The 24,188-nt window shown below is 34.9% G+C and overlaps 1 protein-coding gene across 2 annotated transcripts in view; it reads right to left on the bottom strand.

Annotated features, from left to right (window-relative positions):
- The window catches only part of LOC109868632 (SH2 domain-containing protein 3C), a 124,871-nt gene that overhangs the window by 15,409 nt on the left and 85,274 nt on the right, over nt 1-24,188 (bottom strand). For both annotated transcript variants that reach the window (XM_031802934.1, XM_020458330.2), the window contains 5 exons: nt 6,072-6,224; nt 3,964-4,241; nt 2,986-3,113; nt 2,145-2,686; nt 1,593-1,708 (listed from right to left, as the gene is read on the bottom strand). In XM_031802934.1, the coding sequence (XP_031658794.1) occupies nt 1,593-1,708; nt 2,145-2,686; nt 2,986-3,113; nt 3,964-4,241; nt 6,072-6,224 (1,217 nt within the window). The remainder of the gene's footprint in view (nt 1-1,592; nt 1,709-2,144; nt 2,687-2,985; nt 3,114-3,963; nt 4,242-6,071; nt 6,225-24,188) is intronic.

Raw genomic sequence — 24,188 nt, 5'->3', positions numbered from 1 at the left:
CCCTAACTTCATGTTTACATCCCAGTTCAACCCTAGCCTCAACCACAACCCTAACTTCATGTCTTCAACCTAGTTTAACCCTAGCCTCAACCACAACCCTAACTTCATGTCTACATCCCAGTTCAACCCTAGCCTCAATCACAACCCTAACCCTAACTTCATGTCTTCATCCCAGTTCAACCCTAACTTCATGTCTTCATCCCAGTTCAACCCTAACTTCATGTCTTCATCCCAGTTCAACCCTAACTTCATGTCTTCATCCCAGTTCAACCCTAACTTCATGTCTTCATCCCAGTTCAACCCTAACTTCATGTCTTCATCCCAGTTCAACCCTAGCCTCAACCACAACCCTAACTTCATGTCTACATCCCAGTTCAACCCTAACTTCATGTCTTCATCCCAGTTCAACCCTAGCCTCAACCACAACCCTAACTTCATGTCTTCATCCCAGTTCAACCCTAACTTCATGTCTTCATCCCAGTTCAACCCTAACTTAATGTCTACATCCCAGTCCAACCCTAACTTCATGTCTTCATCCCAGTACAACCCTAACTTCATGTCTTCATCCCAGTTCAACCCTAACTTCATGTCTTCATCCCAGTTCAACCCTAGCCTCAACCACAACCCTAACTTCATGTCTTCATCCCAGTTCAACCCTAACTTCATGTCTTCATCCCAGTTCAACCCTAACTTCATGTCTTCATCCCAGTTCAACCCTAACTTCATGTCTTCATCCCAGTTCAACCCTAACTTCATGTCTTCATCCCAGTTCAACCCTAGCCTCAACCACAACCCTAACTTCATGTCTACATCCCAGTTCAACCCTACCTTCATGTCTTCATCCCAGTTCAAACCTAGCCTCAACCACAACCCTAACTTCATGTCTACATCCCAGTTAAACCCTAGCCTCAACCACAACCCTAACTTCATGTCCACATCCCAGTTCAACCCTAGCCTCAACCACAACCCTAACTTCATGTCCACATCCCAGTTCAACCACAACCCTAACTTCATGTCTTCATCCCAGTTCAACCCTAGCCTCAACCACAACCCTAACTTCATGTCTTCATCCCAGTTCAACCCTAGCCTCAACCACAACCCTAACTTCATGTCTACATCCCAGTTCAACCCTAACTTAATGTCTACATCCCAGTCCAACCCTAACTTCATGTCTTCATCCCAGTACAACCCTAACTTAATGTCTACATCCCAGTCCAACCCTAGCCTCAACCACAACCCTAACTTCATGTCTTCATCCCAGTTCAACCCTAACTTCATGTCTTCATCCCAGTTCAACCCTAACCCTGTCTACATCCCAGTTCAACCCTAACTTCATGTCTACATCCCAGTCCAACCCTAACCCTGTCTACATCCCAGTCCAACCCTAACCTCAACCCTAACCCTAACTTCATGTCTTCATCCCAGTCCAACCCTAACCCTGTCTACATCCCAGTTCAACCCTAGCCTCAACCACAACCCTAACCCTAGCTTCATGTCTTCATCCCAGTTCAACCCTAACTTCATGTCTACATCCCAGTTCAACCCTAGGCCTCAACCACAAACCTACATATTATATTAACATTAACCCTTACCTCTCCAGTAGGTCCAGTCTCAGCTGATGTCCGTGAGGTAGAGTCAAAAGCTCAAGTCCTGAACCTACTCCCATCATCCTCTGCATCTCCTTGGTAACGCCCAGTATCCTTGCCACCTGCAGACAGACAGGAGGAGGAAGCACAACATAGAGGGAAGGAGTGAGTGAAGGAAGCAGAGAGGTCGTGAAGGATAGGAGAGGTGAGAGAGAGGAGATAGAAATGACAATAAACCCTCCCTATCTTAATGTATTCATGGTCACTGCAACATGTGGTTAATTGGCTCTTAATTCAAAGTCAAATAATGAGTTGAGTAAATAGTGTTGATAGTAGTATAGTCGTCCCTGTATTAACCTCAGGTTGCTCTCTGCTGCTCTACCATTAACAGGAGTTAATTGAGCAACACTCTGTGACGGAGTAGTGTGGCTGACCGTAGGAGATTAGTGACATCACTGAGTTACGTTCAGGGGTCCAAGGTGCACAGTGCCAGAATGCTGCTCTTATAACCCTATTCAAAGTCCTATGGGTCCATACTGTATGCACGTGTGTCCATACCGTGCAGTCGGCCATTGTGATGTGTTTAGCAGCCGTCCTAGCGTCCACCTCAGCCAACAACTCCTTGACTCTCTTCAGCACGCTCATCTCCAAGGGCTTGTTCTCCTGGGGGATCAGGGGCGACAGGTACTTCCCTGGTCTGAAGGAGGAGGCAGTCTCCACCAGGGGGGCGCTGAACGCCTCTCCCCCAGCCCCTGCTCCATTCTCCCTCCCTGGGGCAGGCCCTCGGCCCTCCTCCACACGCAGCCGTTCCACGTAGCTCTTAGCTGGAGGCGTGGGGGGCATACCAGCGGCACATGGAGCCCCGGGACATGGGGCCGGGGAGGGCCTGAGGTCGCAGTAGCTTCCCTCTGTTCCAGAGCCCCCTGCTGGGGCTGGGCAGGAGCAGTGGGCCGGGGTGGAGTGGGAGCTGGCAGCTAGCATGTCGGGTAGGTTGTTGTTGGAGCCAGGGCTGAGCTGGGGCTCGCTGGAGCGTCTCAGGACTGGTGAGGGGGGAACCACTGCCAGAACTCTACCCCCTGACTGGGTTCTGTGTCTGTGGACTGGGGAGATAAGCAGGGGGTTACACACATGTATTGTATATTCAATACGAGGGTTCAATACGAGGGTTCAATACGAGGGTTCAATACGAGGGTTCAATACGAGGGTTCAATACGAGGGTTCAATTCGTAATGTTTTTTCTTTAGCTGTGCTTGAGCTCGCCTGGGGGCAATGGAGCTAATGGAATTGTCTCAAAAGTGCAAACCCTACCCATCTTACACTGTAGACAGGCATGCTCAATCAAATGCACCACACCACCACCTTGTAAAATAATCTGCATCTCCATGACAGAAACACTCACTGTGGCTGTATGCTGGGGAGAGAGGTGTTTCTCCTACAGGAGACAGGGGACAGCGATACTCCTGGATCTGATCCATACTCACGGCACAGTTCCTCATCGCATCCTTGTGGTTGTGAATAGTAGAAGGGCTGCAAAACACAAACCAACACAGTCATTTCCAATTGTTTTGTAATGTGGCTGGGTTCCCATGAACCGTGTGAGAGATGTCACAGGATTCTTTTCATTTGATTAAATGCCCCAAAAGTCTAGATTTTAACTTAAGTGCCAGATAAACATTTTTCCCCTTATTGGTCTTCTAAGAAGAGGTGAAACAACGTTATCCTTGTCCCAGATCTGTTTAAGCTGCATGGCCACATGGTCACTGTCATGTCATGTTTGGCAGGACAATGACCATACGAGTTGACAAGGTTTGATTTGAAGGAAGCGCAAACAGATCTGTGACCAGGCTAAGCTTGACCTCTCAGCTTGACCTCGGGTTGCTGTGCCGAGGAGGAGGAAACAGACAGTCATGCGTTTTAAGGATGTGCAGACAGTTCAGTGTCAGAGTGACCGGTGTAGCAACCAGTTTAACACCGAGCCATATTGTACAGAGTCTAAAGTATGGCTCAGATCTAGCATGCTCTCAGTGAATCAGAGGCAGGGGGTGAGAGTGAGAAGGGGTCAGTACTCTATCATAACACCGGTGTTCTGACCCAAATGGGCTTACACACACCACCTGCACCCCACGACAGCAGCTTTCACTTCTGGCTTTGGTACCACTGGTACGGGGGTAGGTACTGGGACTGGTACTGGGAGAACTGGTGGTTCCACTGGACTGATGGACTCCACATCACTGACCGCACAATGGGAATGAATGGGCAATGAAACATCTGCTTTACAACACTGAGAGACACACACACACACACACACACACTGAACAAGAATGTCGTAGAAGAAGAAGAGAATAGAACAATGATACCATGTCAGTCTGTCTCTCACCTGTGAGGTATCAGCTTCTCTGTGGTCAATCCGTCGTTCATGGTTACGCTCCGCCTCTTGATGTACGCTCCTCTCTGACTGGACGGTGAGTGGGCCAGGCTGTGCCTGCTATTGGCTAAGGCAAATGTGGCCTCCAGGTAGCGCAGGGGTAGGGTGCGTATGATTGGACAGTAGATCTGGGCTCCACTGGGCTGGGAGACAGGCCGCCGGCCGGCCACGTAGAACCTCACCAGTTCAGGTATGGAGTCGAAGCTGTCCGTCTCTAACAGGTACTGGACCTTAAGATCAAATAAGAAACACTTAGTTGTCAAATCACTGCAACACAGTCACTAGGACAAAAAGACGATGACCAACAATATTAGGAGTAAAATCAGATAGCAGCATAAAACGACAACAGTCAACAGTTCATATACAATAATCAATAGATCATAAAAATATCTAAATAGTTTATCCATAGTCACCTATGACTAGACTTTTCATTAAATCTTTAAGGCCCGGTGCAGTCAAAAACGAGATTTTCCTGTGTTGTATACACTTACCGGTCAAGAGTTTTAGAAACACCTGCTCATTCAATGGTTTTTCTTTATTTGGACTGTTTTCTACATTGTAGAATACTAGTGAAGACATCAAAACTATTAAATAACACATATGGAATCAAGGAGTAACCAAAATGGTGTTAAACAAATCTAAATATATTTAATATTTCAGAATCTTTAAATAGCCTTTGCCTTGATGACAGCTTTGCACACTTTTGGCCGGTATTTCCACATGATGAGGTTGGAATAACACTCTGAAATTGTGGAAATTATAACAATGCCCTTTCAGTGTAAGAGCTGTTTGACAAGCCTGTTTTGGTGGGATGGAGTTTTGGCCGACCTGGTGACCGTGTATTTGAATATGTTTATACGGCCTAAATCTGCAGATAACCTCAACACAGCCATTTCCAAATCCTCCAACATTGTCTCCCACTAACATTTGCACAGGATCTCATGAAAGGGAAGAATTGTCTGCCAACCAGCCACTGTCATAAGGTGGAACTCAACCGAAAATGATTCTCTCAATGTGGATGAAGCATAACACACTGCCTGTCACCAAGCTATCCATGCACAAGAAGTATGTCAGTGCTGATGCTGTGGACATCCTAACCCCCTTTGAGGTTGCCACAGATTGTGTGCAAGGATCTGATATCGTCACAGCCAGCTACATCATTCCACGCATCAGAGGACTGACTAAACATCTCACCAATTGATTCACCAGGTCGAAAAAAAAAGCGTGACAAAAAACTAAAAGAAGTAGTTGAGAAGTGCCTGACTGTTTATGAGCAGAAGAAGCCGCACCAGATTGCCTCAGTCTTGGATCCCACGCTTTAAACTGGCACAGTGCAATGCCACAGAGAAGGCTGCCCTTAAGGCAGGACATCAATGATCTGGACACAAAGTTCACCAGCACAACATAGGATGTCCCACACAGTGAGCCATCACCACCAACAAAGTCGCCTGGACACACTGTTCGGTTGCATGGAACAACCACAGAATAGAGAAATTGATGATTACCTCATCACCTCATATCTTCCATCGAGCTGATCCTCAGTCACACACGCCCAACACTGAGCAGAGTTGCTGCTGTGTACCTACATGTCCGAGCATCATCCGAAGCTGGGGAGCGGCTTTTCAGCATTGGGGGGGGGGGGGGGGGGTGTATCTTCAGAACAGATCGCTACTCAATGTCTGATGAGCTTTTTGAAACTCTGATGTTTTTAAAAATATAACATGGCATCTTGTCCTCTTTCATGAGACACCAATGTAAAGTATGGGCTGCATATTGTGATTAAACAGTGAAACAAGACCTATATAATTGTAAATAGTTTGTTATTTCAAATAAAATGAAATCAAATATGTATTAGAAAATACTGTCTTTCAAACACTTCCAATGATATGTATTTGAAGGAATTGTAAATCCATAACAATTCTTTTCAAATGCATTTACATGTTCAGCAACTTGTTTTTTCAAATACATAGGATTTAAATCCTTGTTTTGAAATGTATTGAAAAGTCATTCAAACACCTGAAATAGTACACGAACCCAGGTCTGCAAGTTACAATACATACCTTCGACTCAGTGCTGGACTTAACCAGGACCTTGGTGATCCTGAGATGCAGAACCTGGTGGTTCCAACGGGTCGTTAGGACGTAGTCGCCCATGTTAATCAGCGAATCACGGATCAGGAAATCCCCGTTCTGCAGGACTACAGTCTCCGACAGCTGGAGGTTGACAGAAAGGAGTTAGAGGGTTATTTCAGAACATTGTTCAAGTTATTATAACATTAGATTGTTATGAGGTCCAGAACATTACTAGATTGTTATGAGGTCCATAACATTACTAGATTGTTATGAGGTCCATACCATTACTAGATTGTTATGAGGTCCATAACATTACTAGATTGTTATGAGGTCCAGAACATTACTAGATTGTTATGAGGTCCATAACATTGTTCAAGTTATTATAACATTACTAGATTGTTATGAGGTCCAGAACATTGTTCAAGTTATTATAACATTAGATTGTTATGAGGTCCATAACATTACTAGATTGTTATGAGGTCCATACCATTACTAGATTGTTATGAGGTCCATAACATTACTAGATTGTTATGAGGTCCATAACATTACTAGATTGTTATGAGGTCCATAACATTGTTCAAGTTATTATAACATTACTAGATTGTTATGGAGGTCCATAACATTACTAGATTGTTATGAGGTCCATAACATTACTAGATTGTTATGAGGTCCATAACATTACTAGATTGTTATGAGGTCCATAACATTGTTCAAGTTATTATAACATTACTAGATTGTTATGAGGTCCATAACATTGTTCAAGTTATTATAACATTACTAGATTGTTATGAGGTCCATAACATTACTAGATTGTTATGAGGTCCAGAACATTACTAGATTGTTATGAGGTCCAGAACATTACTAGATTGTTATGAGGTCCAGAACATTACTAGATTGTTATGAGGTCCATAACATTACTAGATTGTTATGAGGTCCATAACATTACTAGATTGTTATGAGGTCCAGAACATTACTAGATTGTTATGAGGTCCATAACATTACTAGATTGTTATGAGGTACATAACATTACTAGATTGTTATGAGGTCCATAACATTGTTCAAGTTATTCTAACATTACTAGATTGTTATGAGGTCCAGAACATTACTAGATTGTTATGAGGTCCATAACATTACTAGATTGTTATGAGGTCCAGAACATTGTTCAAGTTATTATAACATTACTAGATTGTTATGAGGCCCATAACATTGTTCAAGTTATTATAACATTACTAGATTGTTATGAGGCCCATAACATTGTTCAAGTTATTATAACATTACTAGATTGTTATGAGGTCCAGAACATTGTTCAAGTTATTATAACATTACTAGATTGTTATGAGGCCCATAACATTGTTCAAGTTATTATAACATTACTAGATTGTTATGAGGTCCAGAACATTGTTCAAGTTATTATAACATTACTAGATTGTTATGAGGTCCATAACATTGTTCAAGTTATTATTAACATTACTAGATTGTTATGAGGTCCATAACATTACTAGATTGTTATGAGGCCCATAACATTGTTCAAGTTATTATAACATTACTAGATTGTTATGAGGTCCATAACATTACTAGATTGTTATGAGGTCCATAACATTGTTCAAGTTATTATAACATTACTAGATTGTTATGGAGGTCCATAACATTGTTCAAGTTATTATAACATTACTAGATTGTTATGAGGTCCAGAACATTACTAGATTGTTATGAGGTCCATAACATTGTTCAAGTTATTATAACATTACTAGATTGTTATGGAGGTCCATAACATTGTTCAAGTTATTATAACATTACTAGATTGTTATGAGGTCCAGAACATTACTAGATTGTTATGAGGTCCATAACATTGTTCAAGTTATTATAACATTACTAGATTGTTATGAGGTCCATAACATTACTAGATTGTTATGAGGTCCATAACATTGTTCAAGTTATTATAACATTGCTAGATTGTTATGAGGTCCAGAACATTGCTAGATTGTTATGAGGTCCAGAACATTACTAGATTGTTATGAGGTCCATAACATTACTAGATTGTTATGAGGTCCATAACATTACTAGATTGTTATGAGGTCCAGAACATTACTAGATTGTTATGAGGTCCAGAACATTACTAGATTGTTATGAGGTCCAGAACATTGTTCAAGTTATTATAACATTACTAGATTGTTATGAGGTCCAGAACATTGTTCAAGTTATTATAACATTACTAGATTGTTATGAGGTCCAGAACATTACTAGATTGTTATGAGGTCCAGAACATTGTTCAAGTTATTATAACATTACTAGATTGTTATGAGGTCCAGAACATTGTTCAAGTTATTATAACATTACTAGATTGTTATGAGGTCCAGAACATTACTAGATTGTTATGAGGTCCATAACATTGTTCAAGTTATTATAACATTACTAGATTGTTATGATGTCCAGAACATTACTAGATTGTTATGAGGTCCATAACATTACTAGATTGTTATGAGGTCCATAACATTACTAGATTGTTATGAGGTCCAGAACATTGTTCAAGTTATTATAACATTACTAGATTGTTATGAGATCCAGAACATTGTTCAAGTTATTATAACATTACTAGATTGTTATGAAGTCCATAACATTGTTCAAGTTATTATAACATTACTAGATTGTTATGAGGTCCAGAACATTGTTCAAGTTATTATAACATTACTAGATTGTTATGAGGTCCAGAACATTACTAGATTGTTATGAGGTCCATAACATTGTTCAAGTTATTATAACATTACTAGATTGTTATGAGGTCCAGAACATTGTTCAAGTTATTATAACATTACTAGATTGTTATGAGGTCCATAACATTACTAGATTGTTATGAGGTCCATAACATTACTAGATTGTTATGAGGTCCAGAACATTGTTCAAGTTATTATAACATTACTAGATTGTTATGAGGTCCATAACATTACTAGATTGTTATGAGGCCCATAACATTGTTCAAGTTATTATAACATTACTAGATTGTTATGAGGTCCATAACATTACTAGATTGTTATGAGGTCCATAACATTACTAGATTGTTATGAGGTCCAGAGCATTACTAGATTGTTATGAGGTCCAGAACATTACTAGATTGTTATGAGGTCCAGAACATTGTTCAAGTTATTATAACATTACTAGATTGTTATGAGGTCCATAACATTACTAGATTGTTATGAGGTCCATACCATTACTAGATTGTTATGAGGTCCATACCATTACTAGATTGTTATGAGGTCCATAACATTACTAGATTGTTATGAGGTCCATAACATTACTAGATTGTTATGAGGTCCATAACATTACTAGATTGTTATGAGGTCCATAACATTGTTCAAGTTATTATAACATTACTAGATTGTTATGGAGGTCCATAACATTACTAGATTGTTATGAGGTCCATAACATTACTAGATTGTTATGAGGTCCATAACATTACTAGATTGTTATGAGGTCCATAACATTGTTCAAGTTATTATAACATTACTAGATTGTTATGAGGTCCAGAACATTGTTCAAGTTATTATAACATTACTAGATTGTTATGAGGTCCATAACATTGTTCAAGTTATTATAGCATTACTAGATTGTTATGAGGTCCATAACATTGTTCAAGTTATTATAACATTACTAGATTGTTATGGAGGTCCATAACATTACTAGATTGTTATGAGGTCCAGAACATTACTAGATTGTTATGAGGTCCATAACATTACTAGATTGTTATGAGGTCCATAACATTACTAGATTGTTATGAGGTCCATAACATTGTTCACGTTATTATAACATTACTAGATTGTTATGAGGTCCAGAACATTACTAGATTGTTATGAGGTCCATAACATTACTAGATTGTTATGAGGTCCAGAACATTGTTCAAGTTATTATAACATTACTAGATTGTTATGAGGTCCAGAACATTGTTCAAGTTATTATAACATTACTATATTGTTATGAGGTCCATAACATTACTAGATTGTTATGAGGTCCATAACATTACTAGATTGTTATGAGGTCCATAACATTACTAGATTGTTATGAGGTCCAGAACATTACTAGATTGTTATGAGGTCCAGAACATTACTAGATTGTTATGAGGTCCAGAACATTGTTCAAGTTATTATAACATTACTAGATTGTTATGAGGTCCATAACATTACTAGATTGTTATGAGGTCCATAACATTACTAGATTGTTATGAGGTCCATACCATTACTAGATTGTTATGAGGTCCATAACATTACTAGATTGTTATGAGGTCCATACCATTACTAGATTGTTATGAGGTCCAGAACATTGTTCAAGTTATTATAACATTACGAGATTGTTATGAGGTCCAGAACATTGTTCAAGTTATTATAACATTACTAGATTGTTATGAGGTCCATAACATTACTAGATTGTTATGAGGTCCATAACATTACTAGATTGTTATGAGGTCCATAACATTACTAGATTGTTATGAGGTCCATAACATTGTTCAAGTTATTATAACATTACTAGATTGTTATGAGGTCCAGAACATTGTTCAAGTTATTATAACATTACTAGATTGTTATGAGGTCCATAACATTACTAGATTGTTATGAGGTCCATAACATTACTAGATTGTTATGAGGTCCAGAACATTGTTCAAGTTATTATAACATTACTAGATTGTTATGAGGTCCATAACATTACTAGATTGTTATGAGGCCCATAACATTGTTCAAGTTATTATAACATTACTAGATTGTTATGAGGTCCATAACATTACTAGATTGTTATGAGGTCCATAACATTACTAGATTGTTATGAGGTCCAGAGCATTACTAGATTGTTATGAGGTCCAGAACATTACTAGATTGTTATGAGGTCCAGAACATTGTTCAAGTTATTATAACATTACTAGATTGTTATGAGGTCCATAACATTACTAGATTGTTATGAGGTCCATACCATTACTAGATTGTTATGAGGTCCATACCATTACTAGATTGTTATGAGGTCCATAACATTACTAGATTGTTATGAGGTCCATAACATTACTAGATTGTTATGAGGTCCATAACATTGTTCAAGTTATTATAACATTACTAGATTGTTATGGAGGTCCATAACATTACTAGATTGTTATGAGGTCCATAACATTACTAGATTGTTATGAGGTCCATAACATTACTAGATTGTTATGAGGTCCATAACATTGTTCAAGTTATTATAACATTACTAGATTGTTATGAGGTCCAGAACATTGTTCAAGTTATTATAACATTACTAGATTGTTATGAGGTCCATAACATTGTTCAAGTTATTATAGCATTACTAGATTGTTATGAGGTCCATAACATTGTTCAAGTTATTATAACATTACTAGATTGTTATGGAGGTCCATAACATTACTAGATTGTTATGAGGTCCAGAACATTACTAGATTGTTATGAGGTCCATAACATTACTAGATTGTTATGAGGTCCATAACATTACTAGATTGTTATGAGGTCCATAACATTGTTCACGTTATTATAACATTACTAGATTGTTATGAGGTCCAGAACATTACTAGATTGTTATGAGGTCCATAACATTACTAGATTGTTATGAGGTCCAGAACATTGTTCAAGTTATTATAACATTACTAGATTGTTATGAGGTCCAGAACATTGTTCAAGTTATTATAACATTACTATATTGTTATGAGGTCCATAACATTACTAGATTGTTATGAGGTCCATAACATTACTAGATTGTTATGAGGTCCATAACATTACTAGATTGTTATGAGGTCCAGAACATTACTAGATTGTTATGAGGTCCAGAACATTACTAGATTGTTATGAGGTCCAGAACATTGTTCAAGTTATTATAACATTACTAGATTGTTATGAGGTCCATAACATTACTAGATTGTTATGAGGTCCATAACATTACTAGATTGTTATGAGGTCCATACCATTACTAGATTGTTATGAGGTCCATAACATTACTAGATTGTTATGAGGTCCATACCATTACTAGATTGTTATGAGGTCCATAACATTACTAGATTGTTATGAGGTCCATAACATTACTAGATTGTTATGAGGTCCATAACATTGTTCAAGTTATTATAACATTACTAGATTGTTATGGAGGTCCATAACATTACTAGATTGTTATGAGGTCCATAACATTACTAGATTGTTATGAGGTCCATAACATTACTAGATTGTTATGAGGTCCATAACATTGTTCAAGTTATTATAACATTACTAGATTGTTATGAGGTCCAGAACATTGTTCAAGTTATTATAACATTACTAGATTGTTATGAGGTCCATAACATTACTAGATTGTTATGAGGTCCATAACATTGTTCAAGTTATTATAGCATTACTAGATTGTTATGAGGTCCATAACATTGTTCAAGTTATTATAACATTACTAGATTGTTATGGAGGTCCATAACATTACTAGATTGTTATGAGGTCCAGAACATTACTAGATTGTTATGAGGTCCAGAACATTACTAGATTGTTATGAGGTCCATAACATTACTAGATTGTTATGAGGTCCATAACATTACTAGATTGTTATGAGGTCCATAACATTGTTCACGTTATTATAACATTACTAGATTGTTATGAGGTCCAGAACATTACTAGATTGTTATGAGGTCCATAACATTACTAGATTGTTATGAGGTCCAGAACATTGTTCAAGTTATTATAACATTACTAGATTGTTATGAGGTCCAGAACATTGTTCAAGTTATTATAACATTACTAGATTGTTATGAGGTCCATAACATTACTAGATTGTTATGAGGTCCATAACATTACTAGATTGTTATGAGGTCCATAACATTACTAGATTGTTATGAGGTCCATAACATTACTAGATTGTTATGAGGTCCAGAACATTACTAGATTGTTATGAGGTCCATAACATTGTTCAAGTTATTATAACATTACTAGATTGTTATGAGGTCCAGAACATTACTAGATTGTTATGAGGTCCAGAACATTGTTCAAGTTATTATAACATTACGAGATTGTTATGAGGTCCAGAACATTGTTCAAGTTATTATAACATTACTAGATTGTTATGAGGTCCATAACATTACTAGATTGTTATGAGGTCCATAACATTACTAGATTGTTATGAGGTCCATAACATTACTAGATTGTTATGAGGTCCATAACATTGTTCAAGTTATTATAACATTACTAGATTGTTATGAGGTCCAGAACATTACTAGATTGTTATGAGGTCCAGAACATTGTTCAAGTTATTATAACATTACGAGATTGTTATGAGGTCCAGAACATTGTTCAAGTTATTATAACATTACTAGATTGTTATGAGGTCCATAACATTACTAGATTGTTATGAGGTCCATAACATTACTAGATTGTTATGAGGTCCATAACATTACTAGATTGTTATGAGGTCCATAACATTACTAGATTGTTATGAGGTCCAGAACATTACTAGATTGTTATGAGGTCCATAACATTACTAGATTGTTATGAGGTCCAGAACATTGTTCAAGTTATTATAACATTACTAGATTGTTATGAGGTCCATAACATTACTAGATTGTTATGAGGTCCATAACATTACTAGATTGTTATGAGGTCCATAACATTACTAGATTGTTATGAGGTCCATAATATTACTAGATTGTTATGAGGTCCATAACATTACTAGATTGTTATGAGGTCCAGAACATTGTTCAAGTTATTATAACATTACTAGATTGTTATGAGGTCCATAACATTACTAGATTGTTATGAGGCCCATAACATTGTTCAAGTTATTATAACATTACTAGATTGTTATGAGGTCCATAACATTGTTCAAGTTATTATAACATTACTAGATTGTTATGAGGTCCATAACATTACTAGATTGTTATGAGGTCCATAACATTACTAGATTGTTATGAGGTCCATAACATTACTAGATTGTTATGAGGTCCATAACATTACTAGATTGTTATGAGGTCCAGAACATTACTAGATTGTTATGAGGTCCATAACATTACTAGATTGTTATGAGGTCCAGAACATTGTTCAAGTTATTATAACATTACTAGATTGTTATGAGGTCCATAACATTACTAGATTGTTATGAGGTCCATAACATTACTAGATTGTTATGAGGTCCATAACATTACTAGATTGTTATGAGGTCCATAACATTACTAGATTGTTATGAGGTCCATAACATTACTAGATTGTTATGAGGTCCAGAACATTGTTCAAGTTATTATAACATTACTAGATTGTTATGAGGTCCATAACATTACTAGATTGTTATGAGGCCCATAACATTGTTCAAGTTATTATAACATTACTAGATTGTTATGAGGTCCATAACATTACTAGATTGTTATGAGGTCCAGAACATTACTAGATTGTTATGAGGTCCATAACATTACTAGATTGTTATGAGGTCCATAACATTACTAGATTGTTATGAGGTCCATAACATTACTAGATTGTTATGAGGTCCAGAACATTGTTCAAGTTATTATAACATTACCAGATTGTTATGAGGTCCATAACATTACTAGATTGTTATGAGGTCCAGAACATTGTTCAAGTTATTATAACATTACTAGATTGTTATGAGGTCCATAACATTGTTCAAGTTATTATAACATTACTAGATTGTTATGGAGGTCCATAACATTGTTCAAGTTATTATAACATTACTAGATTGTGATGAGGTCCATAACATTACTAGATTGTTATGAGGTCCATAACATTACTAGATTGTTATGAGGTCCAGAACATTGTTCAAGTTATTATAACATTACTAGATTGTTATGAGGTCCATAACATTACAAGATTGTTATGAGGCCCATAACATTGTTCAAGTTATTATAACATTACTAGATTGTTATGAGGTCCATAACATTACTAGATTGTTATGAGGTCCATAACATTACTAGATTGTTATGAGGTCCAGAACATTACTAGATTGTTATGAGGTCCAGAACATTACTAGATTGTTATGAGGTCCAGAACATTGTTCAAGTTATTATAACATTACTAGATTGTTATGAGGTCCATAACATTACTAGATTGTTATGAGGTCCATAACATTACTAGATTGTTATGAGGTCCATACCATTACTAGATTGTTATGAGGTCCATAACATTACTAGATTGTTATGAGGTCCATAACATTACTAGATTGTTGTGAGGTCCATAACATTACTAGATTGTTATGAGGTCCATAACATTGTTCAAGTTATTATAACATTACTAGATTGTTATGGAGGTCCATAACATTACTAGATTGTTATGAGGTCCATAACATTACTAGATTGTTATGAGGTCCATAACATTGTTCAAGTTATTATAACATTACTAGATTGTTATGAGGTCCAGAACATTGTTCAAGTTATTATAACATTACTAGATTGTTATGAGGTCCATAACATTACTAGATTGTTATGAGGTCCATAACATTGTTCAAGTTATTATAGCATTACTAGATTGTTATGAGGTCCATAACATTGTTCAAGTTATTATAACATTACTAGATTGTTATGGAGGTCCATAACATTACTAGATTGTTATGAGGTCCAGAACATTACTAGATTGTTATGAGGTCCAGAACATTACTAGATTGTTATGAGGTCCATAACATTACTAGATTGTTATGAGGTCCATAACATTACTAGATTGTTATGAGGTCCATAACATTGTTCACGTTATTATAACATTACTAGATTGTTATGAGGTCCAGAACATTACTAGATTGTTATGAGGTCCATAACATTACTAGATTGTTATGAGGTCCAGAACATTGTTCAAGTTATTATAACATTACTAGATTGTTATGAGGTCCAGAACATTGTTCAAGTTATTATAACATTACTAGATTGTTATGAGGTCCAGAACATTGTTCAAGTTATTATAACATTACTATATTGTTATGAGGTCCATAACATTACTAGATTGTTATGAGGTCCATAACATTACTAGATTGTTATGAGGTCCATAACATTACTAGATTGTTATGAGGTCCAGAACATTACTAGATTGTTATGAGGTCCAGAACATTACTAGATTGTTATGAGGTCCAGAACATTGTTCAAGTTATTATAACATTACTAGATTGTTATGAGGTCCATAACATTACTAGATTGTTATGAGGTCCATAACATTACTAGATTGTTATGAGGTCCATACCATTACTAGATTGTTATGAGGTCCATAACATTACTAGATTGTTATGAGGTCCATACCATTACTAGATTGTTATGAGGTCCATAACATTACTAGATTGTTATGAGGTCCATAACATTACTAGATTGTTATGAGGTCCATAACATTGTTCAAGTTATTATAACATTACTAGATTGTTATGAGGTCCAGAACATTGTTCAAGTTATTATAACATTACTAGATTGTTATGAGGTCCAGAACATTGTTCAAGTTATTATAACATTACTAGATTGTTATGAGGTCCATAACATTACTAGATTGTTATGAGGTCCATAACATTACTAGATTGTTATGAGGTCCATAACATTACTAGATTGTTATGAGGTCCATAACATTACTAGATTGTTATGAGGTCCATAACATTGTTCAAGTTATTATAACATTACTAGATTGTTATGGAGGTCCATAACATTACTAGATTGTTATGAGGTCCATAACATTACTAGATTGTTATGAGGTCCATAACATTACTAGATTGTTATGAGGTCCATAACATTGTTCAAGTTATTATAACATTACTAGATTGTTATGAGGTCCAGAACATTGTTCAAGTTATTATAACATTACTAGATTGTTATGAGGTCCATAACATTACTAGATTGTTATGAGGTCCATAACATTGTTCAAGTTATTATAGCATTACTAGATTGTTATGAGGTCCATAACATTGTTCAAGTTATTATAACATTACTAGATTGTTATGGAGGTCCATAACATTACTAGATTGTTATGAGGTCCAGAACATTACTAGATTGTTATGAGGTCCAGAACATTACTAGATTGTTATGAGGTCCATAACATTACTAGATTGTTATGAGGTCCATAACATTACTAGATTGTTATGAGGTCCATAACATTGTTCACGTTATTATAACATTACTAGATTGTTATGAGGTCCAGAACATTACTAGATTGTTATGAGGTCCATAACATTACTAGATTGTTATGAGGTCCAGAACATTGTTCAAGTTATTATAACATTACTAGATTGTTATGAGGTCCAGAACATTGTTCAAGTTATTATAACATTACTAGATTGTTATGAGGTCCAGAACATTGTTCAAGTTATTATAACATTACTAGATTGTTATGAGGTCCATAACATTACTAGATTGTTATGAGGTCCATAACATTACTAGATTGTTATGAGGTCCATAACATTACTAGATTGTTATGAGGTCCATAACATTACTAGATTGTTATGAGGTCCAGAACATTACTAGATTGTTATGAGGTCCATAACATTGTTCAAGTTATTATAACATTACTAGATTGTTATGAGGTCCAGAACATTACTAGATTGTTATGAGGTCCAGAACATTGTTCAAGTTATTATAACATTACGAGATTGTTATGAGGTCCAGAACATTGTTCAAGTTATTATAACATTACTAGATTGTTATGAGGTCCATAACATTACTAGATTGTTATGAGGTCCATAACATTACTAGATTGTTATGAGGTCCATAACATTACTAGATTGTTATGAGGTCCATAACATTGTTCAAGTTATTATAACATTACTAGATTGTTATGAGGTCCAGAACATTACTAGATTGTTATGAGGTCCAGAACATTGTTCAAGTTATTATAACATTACGAGATTGTTATGAGGTCCAGAACATTGTTCAAGTTATTATAACATTACTAGATTGTTATGAGGTCCATAACATTACTAGATTGTTATGAGGTCCATAACATTACTAGATTGTTATGAGGTCCATAACATTACTAGATTGTTATGAGGTCCAGAACATTACTAGATTGTTATGAGGTCCATAACATTACTAGATTGTTATGAGGTCCAGAACATTGTTCAAGTTATTATAACATTACTAGATTGTTATGAGGTCCATAACATTACTAGATTGTTATGAGGTCCATAACATTACTAGATTGTTATGAGGTCCATAACATTACTAGATTGTTATGAGGTCCATAATATTACTAGATTGTTATGAGGTCCATAACATTACTAGATTGTTATGAGGTCCAGAACATTGTTCAAGTTATTATAACATTACTAGATTGTTATGAGGTCCATAACATTACTAGATTGTTATGAGGCCCATAACATTGTTCAAGTTATTATAACATTACTAGATTGTTATGAGGTCCATAACATTGTTCAAGTTATTATAACATTACTAGATTGTTATGAGGTCCATAACATTACTAGATTGTTATGAGGTCCATAACATTACTAGATTGTTATGAGGTCCATAACATTACTAGATTGTTATGAGGTCCATAACATTACTAGATTGTTATGAGGTCCAGAACATTACTAGATTGTTATGAGGTCCATAACATTACTAGATTGTTATGAGGTCCAGAACATTGTTCAAGTTATTATAACATTACTAGATTGTTATGAGGTCCATAACATTACTAGATTGTTATGAGGTCCATAACATTACTAGATTGTTATGAGGTCCATAACATTACTAGATTGTTATGAGGTCCATAACATTACTAGATTGTTATGAGGTCCATAACATTACTAGATTGTTATGAGGTCCAGAACATTGTTCAAGTTATTATAACATTACTAGATTGTTATGAGGTCCATAACATTACTAGATTGTTATGAGGCCCATAACATTGTTCAAGTTATTATAACATTACTAGATTGTTATGAGGTCCATAACATTACTAGATTGTTATGAGGTCCAGAACATTACTAGATTGTTATGAGGTCCATAACATTACTAGATTGTTATGAGGTCCATAACATTACTAGATTGTTATGAGGTCCATAACATTACTAGATTGTTATGAGGTCCAGAACATTGTTCAAGTTATTATAACATTACTAGATTGTTATGAGGTCCATAACATTACTAGATTGTTATGAGGTCCAGAACATTGTTCAAGTTATTATAACATTACTAGATTGTTATGAGGTCCATAACATTGTTCAAGTTATTATAACATTACTAGATTGTTATGGAGGTCCATAACATTGTTCAAGTTATTATAACATTACTAGATTGTTATGAGGTCCATAACATTACTAGATTGTTATGAGGTCCATAACATTACTAGATTGTTATGAGGTCCATAACATTGTTCAAGTTATTATAACATTACTAGATTGTTATGAGGTCCAGAACATTACTAGATTGTTATGAGGTCCAGAACATTACTAGATTGTTATGAGGTCCAGAACATTACTAGATTGTTATGAGGTCCAGAACATTGTTCAAGTTATTATAACATTACTAGATTGTTATGAGGTCCAGAACATTGTTCAAGTTATTATAACATTACTAGATTGTTATGAGGTCCAGAACATTACTAGATTGTTATGAGGTCCATAACATTGTTCAAGTTATTATAACATTACTAGATTGTTATGAGGTCCATAACATTGCTAGATTGTTATGAGGTCCATAACATTACTAGATTGTTATGAGGTCCATAACATTACTAGATTGTTATGAGGTCCATAACATTACTAGATTGTTATGAGGTCCATAACATTGTTCAAGTTATTATAACATTACTAGATTGTTATGATGTCCAGAACATTACTAGATTGTTATGAGGTCCATAACATTACTAGATTGTTATGAGGTCCATAACATTACTAGATTGTTATGAGGTCCAGAACATTGTTCAAGTTATTATAACATTACTAGATGGTTATGAGATCCAGAACATTGTTCAAGTTATTATAACATTACTAGATTGTTATGAGGTCCAGAACATTGTTCAAGTTATTATAACATTACTAGATGGTTATGAGATCCAGAACATTGTTCAAGTTATTATAACATTACTAGATTGTTATGAGGTCCATAACATTACTAGATTGTTATGAGGTCCATAACATTGTTCAAGTTATTATAACATTACTAGATTGTTATGAGGTCCAGAACATTGTTCAAGTTATTATAACATTACTAGATTGTTATGAGGTCCATAACATTACTAGATTGTTATGAGGTCCATAACATTACTAGATTGTTATGAGGTCCATAACATTGTTCAAGTTATTATAACATTACTAGATTGTTATGAGGTCCATAACATTACTAGATTGTTATGAGGTCCAGAACATTGTTCAAGTTATTATAACATTACTAGATGGTTATGAGATCCAGAACATTGTTCAAGTTATTATAACATTACTAGATTGTTATGAGGTCCAGAACATTGTTCAAGTTATTATAACATTACTAGATGGTTATGAGATCCAGAACATTGTTCAAGTTATTATAACATTACTAGATTGTTATGAGGTCCATAACATTACTAGATTGTTATGAGGTCCATAACATTGTTCAAGTTATTATAACATTACTAGATTGTTATGAGGTCCAGAACATTGTTCAAGTTATTATAACATTACTAGATTGTTATGAGGTCCATAACATTACTAGATTGTTATGAGGTCCATAACATTACTAGATTGTTATGAGGTCCATAACATTGTTCAAGTTATTATAACATTACTAGATTGTTATGAGGTCCATAACATTACTAGATTGTTATGAGGTCCAGAACATTGTTCAAGTTATTATAACATTACTAGATTGTTATGAGGTCCAGAACATTGTTCAAGTTATTATAACATTACTAGATTGTTATGAGGTCCATAACATTACTAGATTGTTATGAGGTCCAGAACATTGTTCAAGTTATTATAACATTACTAGATTGTTATGAGGTCCATAACATTACTAGATTGTTATGAGGTCCAGAACATTCCTAGATTGTTATGAGGTCCAGAACATTCCTAGATTGTTATGAGGTCCATAACATTACTAGATTGTTATGAGGTCCATAACATTACTAGATTGTTATGAGGTCCATAACATTACTAGATTGTTATGAGGTCCATAACATTGTTCAAGTTATTATAACATTACTAGATTGTTATGAGGTCCAGAACATTGTTCAAGTTATTATAACATTACTAGATTGTTATGAGGTCCATAACATTACTAGATTGTTATGAGGTCCATAACATTACTAGATTGTTATGAGGTCCAGAACATTGTTCAAGTTATTATAACATTACTAGATTGTTATGAGGTCCATAACATTACTAGATTGTTATGAGGTCCAGAACATTGTTCAAGTTATTATAACATTACTAGATTGTTATGAGGTCCAGAACATTACTAGATTGTTATGAGGTCCATAACATTACTAGATTGTTATGAGGTCCATAACATTACTAGATTGTTATGAGGCCCATAACATTGTTCAAGTTATTATAACATTACCACATTGTTATGAGGTCCATAACATTACTAGATTGTTATGAGGTCCAGAACATTGTTCAAGTTATTATAACATTACTAGATTGTTATGAGGTCCATAACATTGTTCAAGTTATTATAACATTACTAGATTGTTATGAGGCCCATAACATTGTTCAAGTTATTATAACATTACTAGATTGTTATGAGGTCCATAACATTACTAGATTGTTATGAGGTCCATACCATTACTAGATTGTTATGAGGTCCATAACATTACTAGATTGTTACGAGGTCCATAACATTGTTCAAGTTATTATAACATTACTAGATTGTTATGAGGTCCAGAACATTACTAGATTGTTATGAGGTCCATACCATTACTAGATTGTTATGAGGTCCATAACATTACTAGATTGTTATGAGGTCCATAACATTGTTCAAGTTATTATAACATTACTAGATTGTTATGAGGTCCAGAACATTACTAGATTGTTATGAGGTCCAGAACATTACTAGATTGTTATGAGGTCCATAACATTACTAGATTGTTATGAGGTCCATAACATTACTAGATTGTTATGAGGTCCAGAACATTGTTCAAGTTATTATAACATTACTAGATTGTTATGAGGTCCATAACATTACTAGATTGTTATGAGGTCCAGAACATTGTTCAAGTTATTATAACATTACTAGATTGTTATGAGGTCCATAACATTGTTCAAGTTATTATAACATTACTAGATTGTTATGGAGGTCCATAACATTGTTCAAGTTATTATAACATTACTAGATTGTTATGAGGTCCATAACATTACTAGATTGTTATGAGGTCCATAACATTACTAGATTGTTATGAGGTCCATAACATTGTTCAAGTTATTATAACATTACTAGATTGTTATGAGGTCCAGAACATTACTAGATTGTTATGAGGTCCAGAACATTACTAGATTGTTATGAGGTCCAGAACATTACTAGATTGTTATGAGGTCCAGAACAATGTTCAAGTTATTATAACATTACTAGATTGTTATGAGGTCCAGAACATTGTTCAAGTTATTATAACATTACTAGATTGTTATGAGGTCCAGAACATTACTAGATTGTTATGAGGTCCATAACATTGTTCAAGTTATTATAACATTACTAGATTGTTATGAGGTCCATAACATTGCTAGATTGTTATGAGGTCCATAACATTACTAGATTGTTATGAGGTCCATAACATTACTAGATTGTTATGAGGTCCATAACATTACTAGATTGTTATGAGGTCCATAACATTGTTCAAGTTATTATAACATTACTAGATTGTTATGATGTCCAGAACATTACTAGATTGTTATGAGGTCCATAACATTACTAGATTGTTATGAGGTCCATAACATTACTAGATTGTTATGAGGTCCAGAACATTGTTCAAGTTATTATAACATTACTAGATGGTTATGAGATCCAGAACATTGTTCAAGTTATTATAACATTACTAGATTGTTATGAGGTCCAGAACATTGTTCAAGTTATTATAACATTACTAGATGGTTATGAGATCCAGAACATTGTTCAAGTTATTATAACATTACTAGATTGTTATGAGGTCCATAACATTACTAGATTGTTATGAGGTCCATAACATTGTTCAAGTTATTATAACATTACTAGATTGTTATGAGGTCCATAACATTACTAGATTGTTATGAGGTCCATAACATTGTTCAAGTTATTATAACATTACTAGATTGTTATGAGGTCCATAACATTACTAGATTGTTATGAGGTCCAGAACATTGTTCAAGTTATTATAACATTACTAGATGGTTATGAGATCCAGAACATTGTTCAAGTTATTATAACATTACTAGATTGTTATGAGGTCCAGAACATTGTTCAAGTTATTATAACATTACTAGATGGTTATGAGATCCAGAACATTGTTCAAGTTATTATAACATTACTAGATTGTTATGAGGTCCATAACATTACTAGATTGTTATGAGGTCCATAACATTGTTCAAGTTATTATAACATTACTAGATTGTTATGAGGTCCAGAACATTGTTCAAGTTATTATAACATTACTAGATTGTTATGAGGTCCATAACATTACTAGATTGTTATGAGGTCCATAACATTACTAGATTGTTATGAGGTCCATAACATTGTTCAAGTTATTATAACATTACTAGATTGTTATGAGGTCCATAACATTACTAGATTGTTATGAGGTCCAGAACATTGTTCAAGTTATTATAACATTACTAGATTGTTATGAGGTCCAGAACATTGTTCAAGTTATTATAACATTACTAGATTGTTATGAGGTCCATAACATTACTAGATTGTTATGAGGTCCAGAACATTGTTCAAGTTATTATAACATTACTAGATTGTTATGAGGTCCATAACATTACTAGATTGTTATGAGGTCCAGAACATTCCTAGATTGTTATGAGGTCCATAACATTACTAGATTGTTATGAGGTCCATAACATTACTAGATTGTTATGAGGTCCATAACATTACTAGATTGTTATGAGGTCCATAACATTGTTCAAGTTATTATAACATTACTAGATTGTTATGAGGTCCAGAACATTGTTCAAGTTATTATAACATTACTAGATTGTTATGAGGTCCATAACATTACTAGATTGTTATGAGGTCCA

This window comes from Oncorhynchus kisutch, linkage group LG23, assembly GCF_002021735.2.
Source record: "Oncorhynchus kisutch isolate 150728-3 linkage group LG23, Okis_V2, whole genome shotgun sequence".
NCBI lineage: Eukaryota > Metazoa > Chordata > Actinopteri > Salmoniformes > Salmonidae > Oncorhynchus > Oncorhynchus kisutch.
The sequence above is the reverse complement of the archived record's forward strand: the minus strand, read 5'-3'. Positions and strand labels throughout refer to the sequence as shown.